General features: G+C 37.3%; 1 protein-coding gene across 1 annotated transcript in view; it reads right to left on the reverse strand.

Moving 5' to 3' along the window:
- TAB2 (TGF-beta activated kinase 1/MAP3K7 binding protein 2) overlaps positions 1-7,993 on the reverse strand; it is an 18,408-nt gene extending 10,415 nt beyond the window's left edge. The window contains 3 exon segments of the mRNA XM_009999974.1: positions 1,293-2,541; positions 2,544-2,813; positions 7,803-7,993. Of these exon segments, the coding sequence (XP_009998276.1) occupies positions 1,293-2,541; positions 2,544-2,813; positions 7,803-7,904 (1,621 nt within the window). The 5' untranslated portion in view covers positions 7,905-7,993.
- Between the last annotated feature and the right edge of the window lie 6,648 nt (positions 7,994-14,641).

The following is a 14,641-nucleotide window of genomic DNA, read 5'->3' on the forward strand; positions in this document are numbered from 1 at the left end:
AACAAGTTCATGATCTAGAAAAGTCTTTAGAGCCTTAGAACAAGATTTTGACTGCTTAATTTCTGGATATATGAAGTCTTCTAGGATTAAACCAGCCAGCCAAGTCTCCCTTCATTGTAAGGGAAGGTAGTTAATACTTGGAGGGCAGTTTCTTTTGTTTATCTATAGACTTTTCTGAAGTTCTTCAATCCTTCATTCATTGTAAAAGACAGTCTAGGATTATTAGTTCTTTTGTTTTGACACCTAACCTTTAGACACTTGAGTTAGGATGGTTTATTCTCTCATAGGTACGATTACATCCAGAAGTAATGCACAAACCAAAATGAAGTTTTGATTTACTTCATTACTATAGTACTCCAGATGCAGAACAGGCTTCCAGTGTCCTTATCACTGTACATACTTACACAAAACAAGTAAATTTATCTGAAGAACATTTAAACTGTTTGTGGAACAAGCCAGTTTTTTAAATACTGTCTTGTTTGCCAAGTCCAAAGAGGACCAACGAGGTAAAAGATAAATTATTTTTACAGTCCATCCTGAATACTGCTTAAACATACTAAGGCTCATTCAACATCTTCGCACAAAATGCCCACAGATGTGTTAATAAACCATCAAGTTGGTAATAAAGCATGCAAAACCATGAAAACAGAAGAAAAAGATTAGCAGTTTGGGTTACCATGTCACGTATTTCAAGTTTTACTCTCCCATTACTACTGATTCTTTAAAATAGCATTCTTTGGTGTGGTGTTCCTTCTTTTATAAAATAAATATCAAGACTTTAAAGCATTTTATTGTCAGGCACACATTAGGAAACACGAAGGCCAATGCTTCATCCCCCTAATTGCTTTTGTAGTCTAACTTTCATGCTTCTTAAGTAACACTTGGAAAAAGAAAAACATTGGGAACATTATCCAATGGGAACGGTATCTCAAATTATTAAAAAATCTGCCAGTAGACTTGTAACTTTAAATAATTAGGAAAAACTGAAGAAGCTTAGATGTTTCCATAAAAATGAAGATGCTATGACTCCAATTCATTAAAGAGATATCACAGCTACTTAAGACAAACAGAAGAATTATCTCCCAATATTCAGTTACATATCTTGACCATAAAAAGACATCTACAATTTGCTTATAAAGCTTTTTTTATTTATTTAGGAAATACCCATGAATGCTAAAATTGAAGATACTGTATTACCATCACAAAGGTTAACAACTGTTTCCCACTCTGTAATCTACATCATGAATTGACAACCTGGTTGAAATCTCTACTATTTATATTAAGAATATTACCTTGCGTGTAGGCAGCATCATCAGATCCCATACTCAATTTCCGTGCATCACTGATCCTATCCACATGTGCTAAAACAGGGTCAGTAAGATGCTGGATACCCTCTGGTTCAACATAGTGATCAGGAAGGTTTAGAAGGTTTGTAGGTTCAAAAGTTGGGGACACTACCCCTGGGGAAACTGCAGGGGGCTTATTTGGAGAAACTGTAATTTTAAAAGTATATTTTGTGTTAGGCTGCGTAACCACCACTCGAGGAGAGGTTGCAGTGGTGCTGTTGCCCACTGCTCGACTCTTGGGTGGATGGTGATGAATAAATGCAGGACCCATGCTTACTTGACCAGACATATTCCTAGAAGTGGCAGATACTCCAGGATTTGTTGATATGAAAAGCGTGGGCTGGTTCCGCACAACTTGATCATCTCCTGTTGCAGCATTTGCTGAAATGTAGACCTTGGGCTGACCACGTGTGATCACTTCATCAGTATTTGGAGGACTGGCCGATATGTAAACAGTGGGTTGACTTCTACTTAATGTCTGGCTGTTGAGGGAAGAAGGAGTAGTGGAGGTGCGAGGGCCAGTTGAACGCAACTTAGAAGAACTGTTTCTTTGTGGTGGTTCAAGTTTGATTTCAATTTGGTTTTTGCGAGGTCCTGTGGATATATTCTGAATGTTGTATTGGCCATGAGCAGAGGATTGTGAGCTACCAGATGAATGAATCATAGGTGCTTGTGGAGTAGTAGGAGAACTGATAGGCATATAGACATGAGAAGTCTGGTGGCCTTGCTGATTTGGCTGCGTTGAGTGTTGCGATGAGGTATGTGATGTAGAACTGGATGTAGGAAGAGTAGTCCAGGGACTTGGTTGTGAAGGCTGGTAGACTTGTTGAGGGTGAATAGGATTATTAAATTGAGATGTCCAGCCTGGCTGCTGCTGTGTCTGTCGAGTGGTACCACTAGGAGTCGTGATGTAAGGCCTAATATAGATAGAATTTCCCTGTGGACTGTTAAGTACAGGAGGAGGTACACCATGTATGTGCAAAGATGTAGGGGTATTGCGACCAGGCTGAATATTTGGGGCTAAAGTTACCATAATGGGATTGAATCTGGGTGTTTGTTGAGACAAGTTAGAAACTCCTTTGTTGCCTAGGTGAAATCCAAGATGTGGCCCTGGACTAGAAGTACTAACTGTATTAGCCATCCCAAAGACATTAAATCCTTGTGGAACCTGTGCAGGTGCTGTCTGTGGTTCCTGCACTGCTGAAAGAGTTCATTGTTGGACTGACTGGTTTGAAGGTGTCCATCACTAACGCTGTGAGCTAGAGTCCTACTTCCATTCATTCTACTTCCTTCTCTTCCATGGTGATACACGTTCTGTGACTGCAAATCCAAATTAAGAGATGTCATGTGATTTCGTAGTCCAGGAATCCCAGAATCATCCGAAAAACCTAGGTCTCCTTCACCGTAGAGATATTTTGTGCTCTCCTGAGAGAGAACTGCACAACATGCATCCAAATTATTGTTATTCTATAAAAGACAGATGAAAGTTTGACATTATTGATAAAATACTGTCACAGTTAGATATATATGCATCTAATAATCATTGAAAAATTAACAGTGTAGCAAACAAAAAAGCTTTAAGTGGTTGGCTAGTATAGCTGCTACAAATTCACAAAGGTCTTGCTTAAGCTTACTGTTTTAAGAACAAATGACTCAGTCACTGGCACTAAGGGTGCTTTTGAAGAAATGACAGGGAGATCCTGGACCTTGACAAGGTGACAGTGTGATACACCTTGGATTAATACTTTTGCTATTCCTTCTCAATTTCAGAGCAATCTTCAGCAATTACCAAGTCTCTGGCTTGAGGGGGAAAGTGTCAGAAGGAATGTATTAATGGCACCTTTGTATCACGGCTAATAACTTAAAAAAGAAAATCAAAATACACATTTACTTTAAATGTTTCCCCAAACACTTCAATATCAGTTATACATGCATTACCTCCTGTTGAAAATGGAAAGTTAAGTTTATGCAGAGAACAAACATGCTGACCCAAGGAGATCTACATAACTTAAGAGGAAATGTAAAAATTCAGTTTAAACAAGAACAGCACAATTACACTTTTGTAAGATGAAACTGTTAGAAAACCCAAGGGACATTTGTATTTTCATTTTAAATCACTGCTTGCAAAACTTTCCAAGACTTATATTTGTGTAGTTACTTTATATAAATCTGTAATAGGATGACCTAGAACAAAACCCACAGCCCTGCTAATTGCTTTTTAAGAACAGTTCATAAGCAAACTGCTAATCCCTCTTCTCTTTTTCCACAAGTTTAGTAATATTGTACTCAGATCTTGATTTACTTACATAAGAATTTCTACAAAATAGTGAACATACACCAGTGGCATAATTTCTTAATATTGTGCTCTGTTCATATTACTTTTCTTACAGAACTCTGACACCTCCCCCCTCCACCGCCCCAAGAAATAAAGGTTAATACTTTCAGCCAGAAGAGCACTTGTTGAGGCCCAGATATTATTAGAACTAAATAGGTGTCACATTCATCCAGCACACAGAAACAGTTACTGGAAAGAATGCATATGATCAAGTAAAAAAACCTGCAGATGTCAAGTAATGACATTATCAGTTAGTTAATGAATAACACAAGCAAGATCAATTGTTCCATGCTACATGCTTTGTATCAAGTTATTTTTGTTAAACTACTGGACAGCAATTCTCATCCTTCACCAGGATGAGAGGACATAGAGTGTGTTGTGCAGACATAGAAAAACTGTCTCTTACAGACTTAAAAGAAAAAAAAAAAAAAAATTATTAACATAAGTGGAGGACAATGCCAAACTCCACCCACAAACCAAAACTATGTCTTCATACAGGCCAGTTCTGAATTCTTGAAAAAAAATCCCACAAAAACCCCCCAGCCACAAACTTTTAAAATAACAGGATTTCCATAAAGGCTAACTAGTCAGCTGTATATAAACATTGTTGCAGAAAAGTCTTGAGAGATATGAAAATGGGTCAATCTGATGGAATGCGTATCAGATCTAGAAAGCACCAGAGGACAAGATAATCACATCAAGTTAGTAGTGAAGAAAGGATTCACACATGGACAGAACAGTGGGTAAGAAAATATAATAGCCTTGTATTTGTTGCAAAGAAGAAAAGGGAGCCAGAAAAGGGAAAAAGAGAGGATGCCACAGAAAAACAAGCTAGAAAGATCTTAAAGGCAGATTTTGCATGAACTTAGGTGAATTAAAATTATTAACAGAAAGGCCAAAAGTACCAAACGAAAAAGGAACAGGCCAAGCTTGCAAGGCCCTTACATTCAGCTTGAATGCATTTCTTTGGACAATTTTTTTCTTTTTTAAGACTGCATTCAATCAATTCCAAAATTTCTGTGACGTCAATGAGCAAATTGGAGAACTCAAAGGGGAAACAGGGGCACATGGAACCCCTGGCATCTTCTGGCTGGCAGAGGCAGAGTTTCAACCGCTTCTAGTTCTTTATAGATCACAGAACCGGTTGATGGCAGAACTGAGCATATTCCAGCAAAAGAATACCCCTCATGTTAGCTCTGCCCATGTCCCAAATGAGTTTAAAATGTTGGCACCCTGAAAGAGAAAGAAAAAAAAAGAAAGAATAAGAATGTTGGAGGGACACATGGAAGCAAGGAGAGGACGTAGACTTGAGGAGCAGGTGGTTATTAGAATGCTCCAGACAAAAAAGAACAAAAGGGGACAATGTCCACAGGTGGAGGATGCTGCAGCAACTCCATTATGTGAACAGAAGGGGAGAGCTGAATGCAGGAGACTTGTTGGGAAGAATGGAGAGATGCAAAACTTCTCAGGAACATTCCCTGCTGTCAGCCCAAGAAAGCAACAACACTTTTTTACTCCCTACGTTACACAGGCTTAATTTTAATCCTATTAGATTTTTGGTGGCCCTCTGTTTTTAGTATACTAGATATTGTTCAGGTGTTTCAACAGTGGGCTACTCACCTCAAGACTGCATACTCTTTATCCTTACGTTTTTAATTATAAGTGTATAATGTTATAATGCCTCCTTTAAAAACAAGCTGAAAGTGTTTGGCTAAAAAAATTAAAATAAAAGGACTATATAGTTTTCCTGAACAATTCACATCATCCCTGGAAGTATTGAAGGTCAGGTTGGATGGGGCTTGGAGCAACGTGATCTAGTGGGAGGTGTCTCTACCCATGCAGGGGGTTGGAAATAGATTATCTTTAAGGTCCCTTCCAACCCAAACCATTCCATGATCTCTTATACTTCCTGGTTTAAAAATAACTTCACCTGACACATGATGCTTGCACATCAGGAACTGTGGGGGCAATGCAAATGCAGCATTTTTTATAGCCAATAATGTCCTTAAGTACTTATCTTTGACCTAAACCATAGTTACTGCATTTATCAGAAATTCTTTCAACTACACTCAACTGCAAGAAGGCAGAACTCTGTTCAGCAGCATTGCAAACACATACAAAAGTACTCTCAAACTGTGTTTTTGCACCTTTACTGCCAGTCCAAGTGCAAAATCTTTTGGTTTCAAGAGGTCATATTAGGCTTCATTTTTAAAAAAACAAACTTGCATCTTAGAGGAGTAGTACAGCCACTGATTAAGAGAAACCAAAGTTCATGAAATATCAAAGAACCACCAACACAGCAGGATTTTGTCAGTGAGTCTTAAAAGCTCAGTTAACAACAAAAAGATAGCTTTCTAGCATAATGAATTAGTGTAATAACATTGCACACATGGAACATTAATTACCCTACAGAATTTTTTAAAAAATCCTCTATGAAAACTGACCTAGAACACTCCCTCTTTTTTTTTTGTAGTATAAAAATTAGATTACTCCTACAGGGAACTAATAGAAAAATGGTATAGGATCCTGAAAACAAATACAGGTAATTCAGTTTCCTCTTCAGCTAAATAATTGGAGGTTAAGGGTTGGGAAAAGCCTGAAACCTCACAAACCCCAAGTAGAATTTTGCCCTCTTGCAAATCAATCCAAATTCTCTCAAATAACTGCACTTTTCACAGCTTCTTACTCCAGTGTGAACTGAGAGTCATGATAAAATCTTGACAATATGATCATCAAATTGGCACAGTCACACTCCTACTCCCAACAGTACAAACACTGTATTTGGTTGCATGTGTATATGGCTACATATACATATGTAAGTACACACATACATGTATTTTATACATAAAAATACATATAAAAAGCAAGACAATAAACATTTTTAATATTCTAATTATATCAAAACCGCAGATGTCCTAGCACAGATGTCCATAGACTGCTAACTTCTTGAAATCATGATCTTTTTTTTTTTTCCCCAATCAAGCAAGGATGAATATTTAGATAATTCTCTTATCCAGAGTACTCAAAGGTTGAGTATCTTAGATAATGAAAAAAATCCAATCAGTATGGATGCTTTGGGATCACTGGAAAACACACAGCAAGCATGTTTAAGCAACACAGCTAACTAAGTCCATTGGCAGTTGTTAACTCTAGGCATTCAGGTGTCAGTACATCAGGCTTTGGATAGAGAATTTATCTGCTGAAGTAACTAATACGATGTTACAGAGCCCAAGCTGAAGCAAAAGATGGGCATATAAATACTCTGACAGTAGCAGTATAGAAAACAGCTAGAAATAGAAGTGGATGATACAGCAGTCTGTAACCTTAGCATTAATTGAAGTGCCAGTAAAAATGCTTTATTACTTCCAAACTCAATAGAAATCCACAGATCAGCAGCAAGGACTCCAAAGCTACAACAAAATAAACCAAGCTGATCTGGCAACCAAAACCCTGTGAAGCACTGGGCAGAGGCACACTAGTGCATCAAACCCACTCAAGTGCAGCACAGTGGACAACAGGCTACAACCACCCAGTCCTGGCCTGATTCTGGCCTGCTGCAGAAGATGTGCAATGTCACCAGTCTTGGCTCTGCAGGACAAGGGAGCTGGGAGTGGAAAGCAGTTGGGTCAACTTGCATATACGCAAGGGTCCATTAATCAATTTGAAGCCTTACAGAGACCAGGTAGTAAAGTTGCTTCTGGTCCTGCCCTGCCTCTCATAGCAAAAAAACCAAAGAAAGAAAAGAAGCTGCATTTGTGTAGTACTGCTTTAAATTGTCCCTGCTGCACTCAAGTTGGCTTTGCACCCCTTCTTTTGCCACAGTTAGATTTGGTTCTTGAGAAGGCCAAAAGGCATGATCATACTGATTGGTGAGATGGTAGTCTCCATGCACACACTTATCTACAGGCTGGTTTACCTCAAGCCACCCCCAATTAGACATGGAAAAAGAGAGGCTAACTGAACACTTAGTTTGCTGTATAACAAAGAAACTGGCTTTGTAAATTTCTCTCACTCAAAAGGGAGAACAGAAAGAAAAAAAAATTGCTTTCCAAGGAGAAATTCACAAATAACATTTAAAATAAGCATTACTGCTTACTCCTAATCATTAACAGAACACTGACCTGTAACATGCATCTGGATACAACACCTTCAGGTACCTCAGGGAACTTCTGTCGCAGGTCATGTAAAACCTGAATATCAATTTGCTGGCTTCCTTGGGCCATTCGTATATTGCCTGGTCAGGATTGATTTTCAACAGGCAGTTTTAGGCCTTAGTAAAGGGAGTTCTCATCTCTTCTGTCCCAGCATTTTCTGGAAAAGGAAGGAAAACCTTAAGACACTGAAAGCAGACACTGCTGATGTAACAAAAACAACCAAACAAAAAAAAAAGCCCCCCAAAAGAAAACACACTCACACAAAACCTTTTTCCAATTAAGAAATATAAGTCTGTATTTTATGTTAATATTTTCCCACACATCTCCGGTTAACTGACTGTCTTTCAGACAGTCTTAATCTTGAAAACTGCCCATTTATACACACATCTGAGCAGTTTCTTTCTACCTTGGCTTTTATACTGACATTATAAAAATACTACTACTAAAGAAATACTTCAATTATCAGAAGTATTAACATTTGTGGGTTTAGTAACAGCATTTTTACTCATTTAAAAAAAAAGTAAACATGTAGGTCCACATAAAAATATAGGAAGGTAGTGTTCATTCAGCTGTTGAGGATATCTACATTGTTACATTTAGCATCCCTGTTACCATCTACTTCCATAATATTGTGGTTAGACATTCAGTATTTCTGTGTTTCAGGTTTACTTGCAACTGTCTACTCGAACTACTTAAGAAATATGCTGAGATTACAGGGTCATTTCCTTCTAGTTCTAACAACTCAGGTTCCTCCAACTAATTATGTTTCTCCTTCGAAGGAAATAATGGAAGAAGATTATATCACAATTACCCAATCTGCACTTTTATACAAATTCTGTCTCGGCCATATAATACCTATAGCCATTTACCAAGAAGAATTTCAACCAATTAAATCTGCAAGAATGCACCCTTGTATTAAGCAATGGAATGGTATAAACTTCATAATATTACAAATAAAAGTGACCATATGGTTTATAAAAAAATCTGAAGTAGCAAACTGCAACAATTTCTTTACCTCTTAAGTTAGCAAATCTTTTTTAAACACCTTTATCAATTTAGCCAACTTCTCATCCAATTCCTTATCGCCCTCTCTGCCTGCTTTTCTTTGCCTCATATTCATCACGCGCTATCACCTCCAGGTACTGACTCACAGGAACCTGCAGCAGAGAACAACTTCCAGTACTATGAGACATCTGCATGGGCTGCTCCCTGGATTCTGATAGCCCAATTTCTTTCCCAACAATCTCACTGGGACACTCACTTTGTAAGTGAGCTTATGTGCTTATGTTTCTGTACATCTACGCACTAAAAGGGGTCAAGCGGGGGCAAATTAACTGGGGAGCATAATCCTCAATTTTTTAGTGCATTAACACCACTTGCTATTCAAATGTAATACAGTATAATGCTACAACCTCTCCAGAGCGAAAAGATGGAAAGAAACTTAAAAGAATTGATGGAAAAGCATAACGCACAACATTTTTAGCAGGGATGGCAAGACAGGACTATTCCAGGACTGAAGTCATGAACAACTGCATTGTAAGAGTTTTTCAAGTCTTATATCTTCTCTGGTTTGAAGTGATACAATTACTAATCAACTGGTAACTGGCCTGAACCAGAACAACTCCAGTAACAGCTAACATGATCTGAAAAGCAACACATTAACTAGTTGAAATTTCTGCCAACAATTTAAAAATAGTTCTGAAGAAAGAAAGAAAAAAACCAAACCAACCCAAAATGTATGTTTCACTGAAGACTCTATATGCACTATCCATGGGAAAAAGCAACTTGTTAGCTAATAAAACAGTGAAGACTATAACACCTAAGAATATTCCAGGAAGCATCTGCTCATTATTTTAATCCCATAAATGCCATTTTCTCCGATATAATCACAATACATACTTTAAAAATACAATCAAGAACAGAAATTATTCAGAGTTGTTCTGATAAAACACAGATCATAATCCTACCCATAGTTTTAGTGTACATGATAAGAATACAATATTCCACTACTGAGAACAGTACCACAACTTCAAAATGCCTTAACGTATGACAAGTACCTACCAAAACTGTTAGAACGGGAAACTCGGGTCATGGTATTTCATCCCAGAACACACATTATGTTTAGCTGACTGTGTAAGTTCAGCTTGCCTTCTCTTCATGCACTTTAACAGAGCCAGAGCAGCTCAACTTCTCAGGAGCTAGGAATCTGGTTCTATTCAGACCTGTACAATTAAAAAGCGCCACAACTTATCTGCAAAGAGGTGATCAGTATGAAGATCTGGGAAAATAACAGGCAAGACAGGATTTTGTGAGAGTCCTATACAAGTAACTGAGAAGTAGTGAGCACCCTTTTAACACTAACAGTCATAGTATGATTATGGTTTAGTTAGATCCCACCACTAATCCTGGATAAATTTACTCTGCATATAGCAAAAATTATCTCAAAGGGATAAAGAAATACTGAAAACAACTGCTACATAAGACACCCTGTAGCTGCTACTATAAGTACCGAAGATCACCTATTTGAAGGAAGCATGGATATACCTAAACTAGCTGCTGTCAATAGTTCAGACTGAAGTTTAGACACACTTAAGAGGCCTCAAAAACTGCAAGACTGGAGAAGCTGAGGATCAAAATGTTATTTTGAACAATTCAAGCTATGCATCTGAAAAACCATGGTATCCAAGAGCAACCTGAAGTAGCAAATCTTGGCTTATGTAACTGAGGAACATCACCCTGGCCAGAGAAAACACAAGTAAATACCTCATCTGAAGAAAAAAGTGGTAATTTATCAGGTTTTGACTCTATTATAGAGAAAAGTTACATTAAACATAACATTAATATGATTAAAATAAGGGATGAGAATTGCAGAAGTTAAAATGAAGTAATGAAACAGTCTTTAAACACAAATGCAAGTACTTGAGAGTGCCTTTTCCCTTCCCATGCACTGGCCAGCACAAGGTTCAGTATGTACAAACGCTGTTAAAATTATGCTAAAGCCTGCTTACATTTACTCAGCTTTTAAGCAAGCAATTTAAAGTTTTGAGAACGAAGAATACTTTGGGAATCCCGGAAGTCTTGGAACAAATGGCTGTTCACTATGGCAGACCCAGAGGCAGGCCTGATGATCCAGGTAGAGCTCACAAGCTACAGTCAAGTAAGAAAGTGGGCCCTTGAGCACAGGACACAGCGGCACACATTCCCCTGAGAACTACCCACTCCTCTCTTGCTTTAACAGGACTAGAGATCCTGCATCAAATTGTTAAAAATACGTCTTCAGGCAGAAAACATCAAAGAAAGAAAACAAGCCAGGTTGCCATTGCTCTGAAATCTTATATCCTTAAACTCTGGAGAAGTCAATTCCGTGGTACTGGTAGTGCAATTTAAAAAATTAATTAATTTGTGCATTGCAAAGATAACATTCCTGTTAATTCTTCATTAGTTTAGAATGCTAGACAAATCTGAGCAATGACACACTATTGATTTTATACTTTCTTTTAAGTAACTATTAATAAAAACACTATTCAGCAGAGAAAAAAACCTCAGGAAACCAACCAATTAAACAATACAATTGTTTATCAATTATAACTGTACTGCAATGCTTCTCTAATTAAAATTTAAAGCTGGCAAGACCACAACAAGTCCAGAAAAATATACGATTGTCCTAGTAAGGAAAATGGTCTGCCTTAGTTCAGTTTCAAATGCCACTTTTCCACTCTTCTTACTCCAAGTAGCCCATTAAACTTACTGCTAAATAAACAGTTAACCTTCCCATAATCCTCCTAAGACTTATTTTTTTTCCAAGTTCTCTAACCTGCATTAAAAAGTAACCCATATCACAACACGCTATCATTATCAAAACAGTAAATTCTAAACTTTCCATCTCCATTTCCCTGTACTGTACTAAAAAGCTCGTATTCACTCTCTATATAAATGTCTAGCTTTTGCGTGATGAATACACCAGATTGGCAAAACAGCACCTTCACAGCTCTTATAGCAAAAACTGCATGGGAAAAGATTAATTCATCCACTCTTTTTATGAAAAACACAGATAAAAGATTAAAACCCACATTATTTAGAATACTTAAACCAGGAGAACACCCCACAGTCACCTTAGTACTTAATTTCAGTAAGGTATTTTGTATCTAGCTTATTTTTCAGTGTCTGTAGTCTTGATAAAACACAAAATGACCAGAATTTCTACTTATTACTCCAAAACAGCTAAGTATTCTAGTAACCACTTTAAAATTCAAAGTAGTACCGCAAAGAAGCTTTCCTGCATCTTCATGAGGCATAAAATGACACATGGGGCATCATCCAATGCTTGTACAACTAACTATTTGTTGGTAGAAGGCAATACTTGAGAGATAGCTTATTCTTACTTTACTATTGTACTTCTCAGTTTTGGTGGCTTAGCATCCAGAAGATGGATGCAGTTAGTGCAAGAAGAGCTAGAATCAACATCTACTCTATCATTTTACTAAAGTTACTAAGAAATTTTTGTACACATGGAAACATGTCAACATACTGAAACATTGTTATATTTATTGTGGTACAGGAGAAAATATATGTATTTTCATTCACAGAGAAACATATGTATACGGTGTAGGCAGTATACGCATCACATTCACAAAAAAGAGGTTTTTTTCTATTTCAGTTTCAATTACAACAGGCATCCGATATGACTGCACTGACAATGCAGTATATGAAAAATGCACTTGAATCATATGAATAGTAAGGTCTCACTGCAATCATCACTCAAAAACACAGAGCTCAAAGATAAATAAAGATTGTTAATAAACTCAAATTAACCTTAAGAAGTCTAGAGTGGCAGAACAGGAGGCCTCATGAGGCCTCTAGTACAGACATTAAAAGTTTTTTTTCCAACTCTTGATGTTGCAAAGGAACTATAACATGGACTCAGTATACATCTTGTTAGAGGAAAATCTAAAGGAATTGAAAGTTATTTGACAGATGCAAGCCTAAGAAACAGAAACATAATGCTGGTGTCAGCCATGGAACTCAGAATCCAGCAGCAGGACATCCAGAATATAGTTAGAAAGTTACATACACCAGTGGAAATATAAAAAGCACTAATGCAACAGTGAACAGCCAAGATGTCCAGTATTATAATGCCGAAGAAAAGGGTATCACCAGAAGGTAAGGAAAACTGCTGGCAGTGGCATTTTGGCTTCATTCAGAGACTCAGACAATACAGCATTCCAGAAGTAATCTGAAAATTCTATTCAAGAAACTATCAGCTGAAATTAAATCCAGCAATGGTGACTCAGAGAAATAACTTTTCCTAAAACCACCAGAGTGAGAGTTTACTTACAAAGGAAAACTAAAATACTGGAGTTCACTACAACATATTTTTGTAGTAATGTCCTTTTATTAATCCTTCTACATACTGCTTCTTTTAGCCATTTCAAAAAAACCTTAACTGTGACTTTATAGTGTTGAAGAGACATGCACAACAAAGATTCTAGTGATCACTTATGCCAGAAATTCTAAATAAATGGAAGAATTAATTAAGTTGTGTTCCTTTAAAGACTACTGCCAAGATCTCCAGATAACTTAAAAGGCCTGGCAATTGTAACATGGAGCTCCTGTTGAAGCCGTATTCTGTGAAAACTACTGATACAAAAGTAAATCGTGCGTCATCTCTCAAAGGCTACTCAGAACCATGAATACAAGACAAAATAAACAGTTTATCTTGTTTATTAAAAAACTCAAAGAATGTCTAATGTGAAATATGGTTCAGATGCCAAATATTAGGCTGTTACAATGCTGGCCCCGTAGATAGTTAAGACATGAATAAACTTTAAAGTATCTTCTGACAGAGCACAGTTCAACAGATTAGAGACAGTACTTCCATACAAACACTAGTATCACATTGATGTTTCACAAAACACTTGGAATGCAAGTGTTTCTCAGAGTAAATTCTGCCAAAACTGATTTTATCAAGTAATTATACCTACAAAATCTTAAACAAAGCAGCTGACAGTCAAGAATGTTACTTGTAGTTCTTGTTTATCACTAATCTTTTATTACTGCAAGTTCACATACAGTCCATGTCATAAGAAATATCAAAGATAACTGTGCAAATATAACTGCTGTATCAAGCAACTGCAGCTGAACTTATGATGCACTTATTGTAACTGAAGTCCCATTTATGGTCAGCTACCAGACTAGAAACGGTGTCTGAGAGTTCAAGAGAACAGCTTCTGGAAATACGCAGAACACTGCAATGGTAAAGACTATGCCCATCACCTTCCCAAAATCCATCAAATGAAACTGCTGCAGCTGCCTTTATATTTCAGCTACATCTAATAAGTACACTGCCCATGCTTTTTCAAAGTTTTAATCTGACCACATCTGATCTGCGTGTCACTGAATTCTTATAGAAGACAAAATGCTCTGGCTCACATGTCATTCACATAGGTAAAAACGCGATAAAAGCAATAAATCTAAAAGTTTATTTTATAAATCTGGCTCTAAATATTTATAAGATGAATGCTGTGAATACAGAAACAAGAGCACATTTCTTTGTAGCATTAATGGTACATAAAAAGACTGCTGTAATGACAGCAAATTAGATGCAACAAGTTGCAATGCAAGACCAGCAGAGGTTGCTGAAATGCCTGTCAATACAGCAGCCAAGGGAATTCTGGCATTTCTTTTAATGGATCCAAGAGGTGCAGAAATAGAGAAACAATTACAGAGACAACTGAAAAAAAAACACCCCAAAGAACCAACCAACAACCACCCAACCCCTCTGCACTTACCTCAGGTTCCTTCAGCAG

This window comes from Chaetura pelagica, unplaced genomic scaffold (assembly GCF_000747805.2).
Source record: "Chaetura pelagica isolate M959 unplaced genomic scaffold, ChaPel_1.0 scaffold135, whole genome shotgun sequence".
NCBI lineage: Eukaryota > Metazoa > Chordata > Aves > Apodiformes > Apodidae > Chaetura > Chaetura pelagica.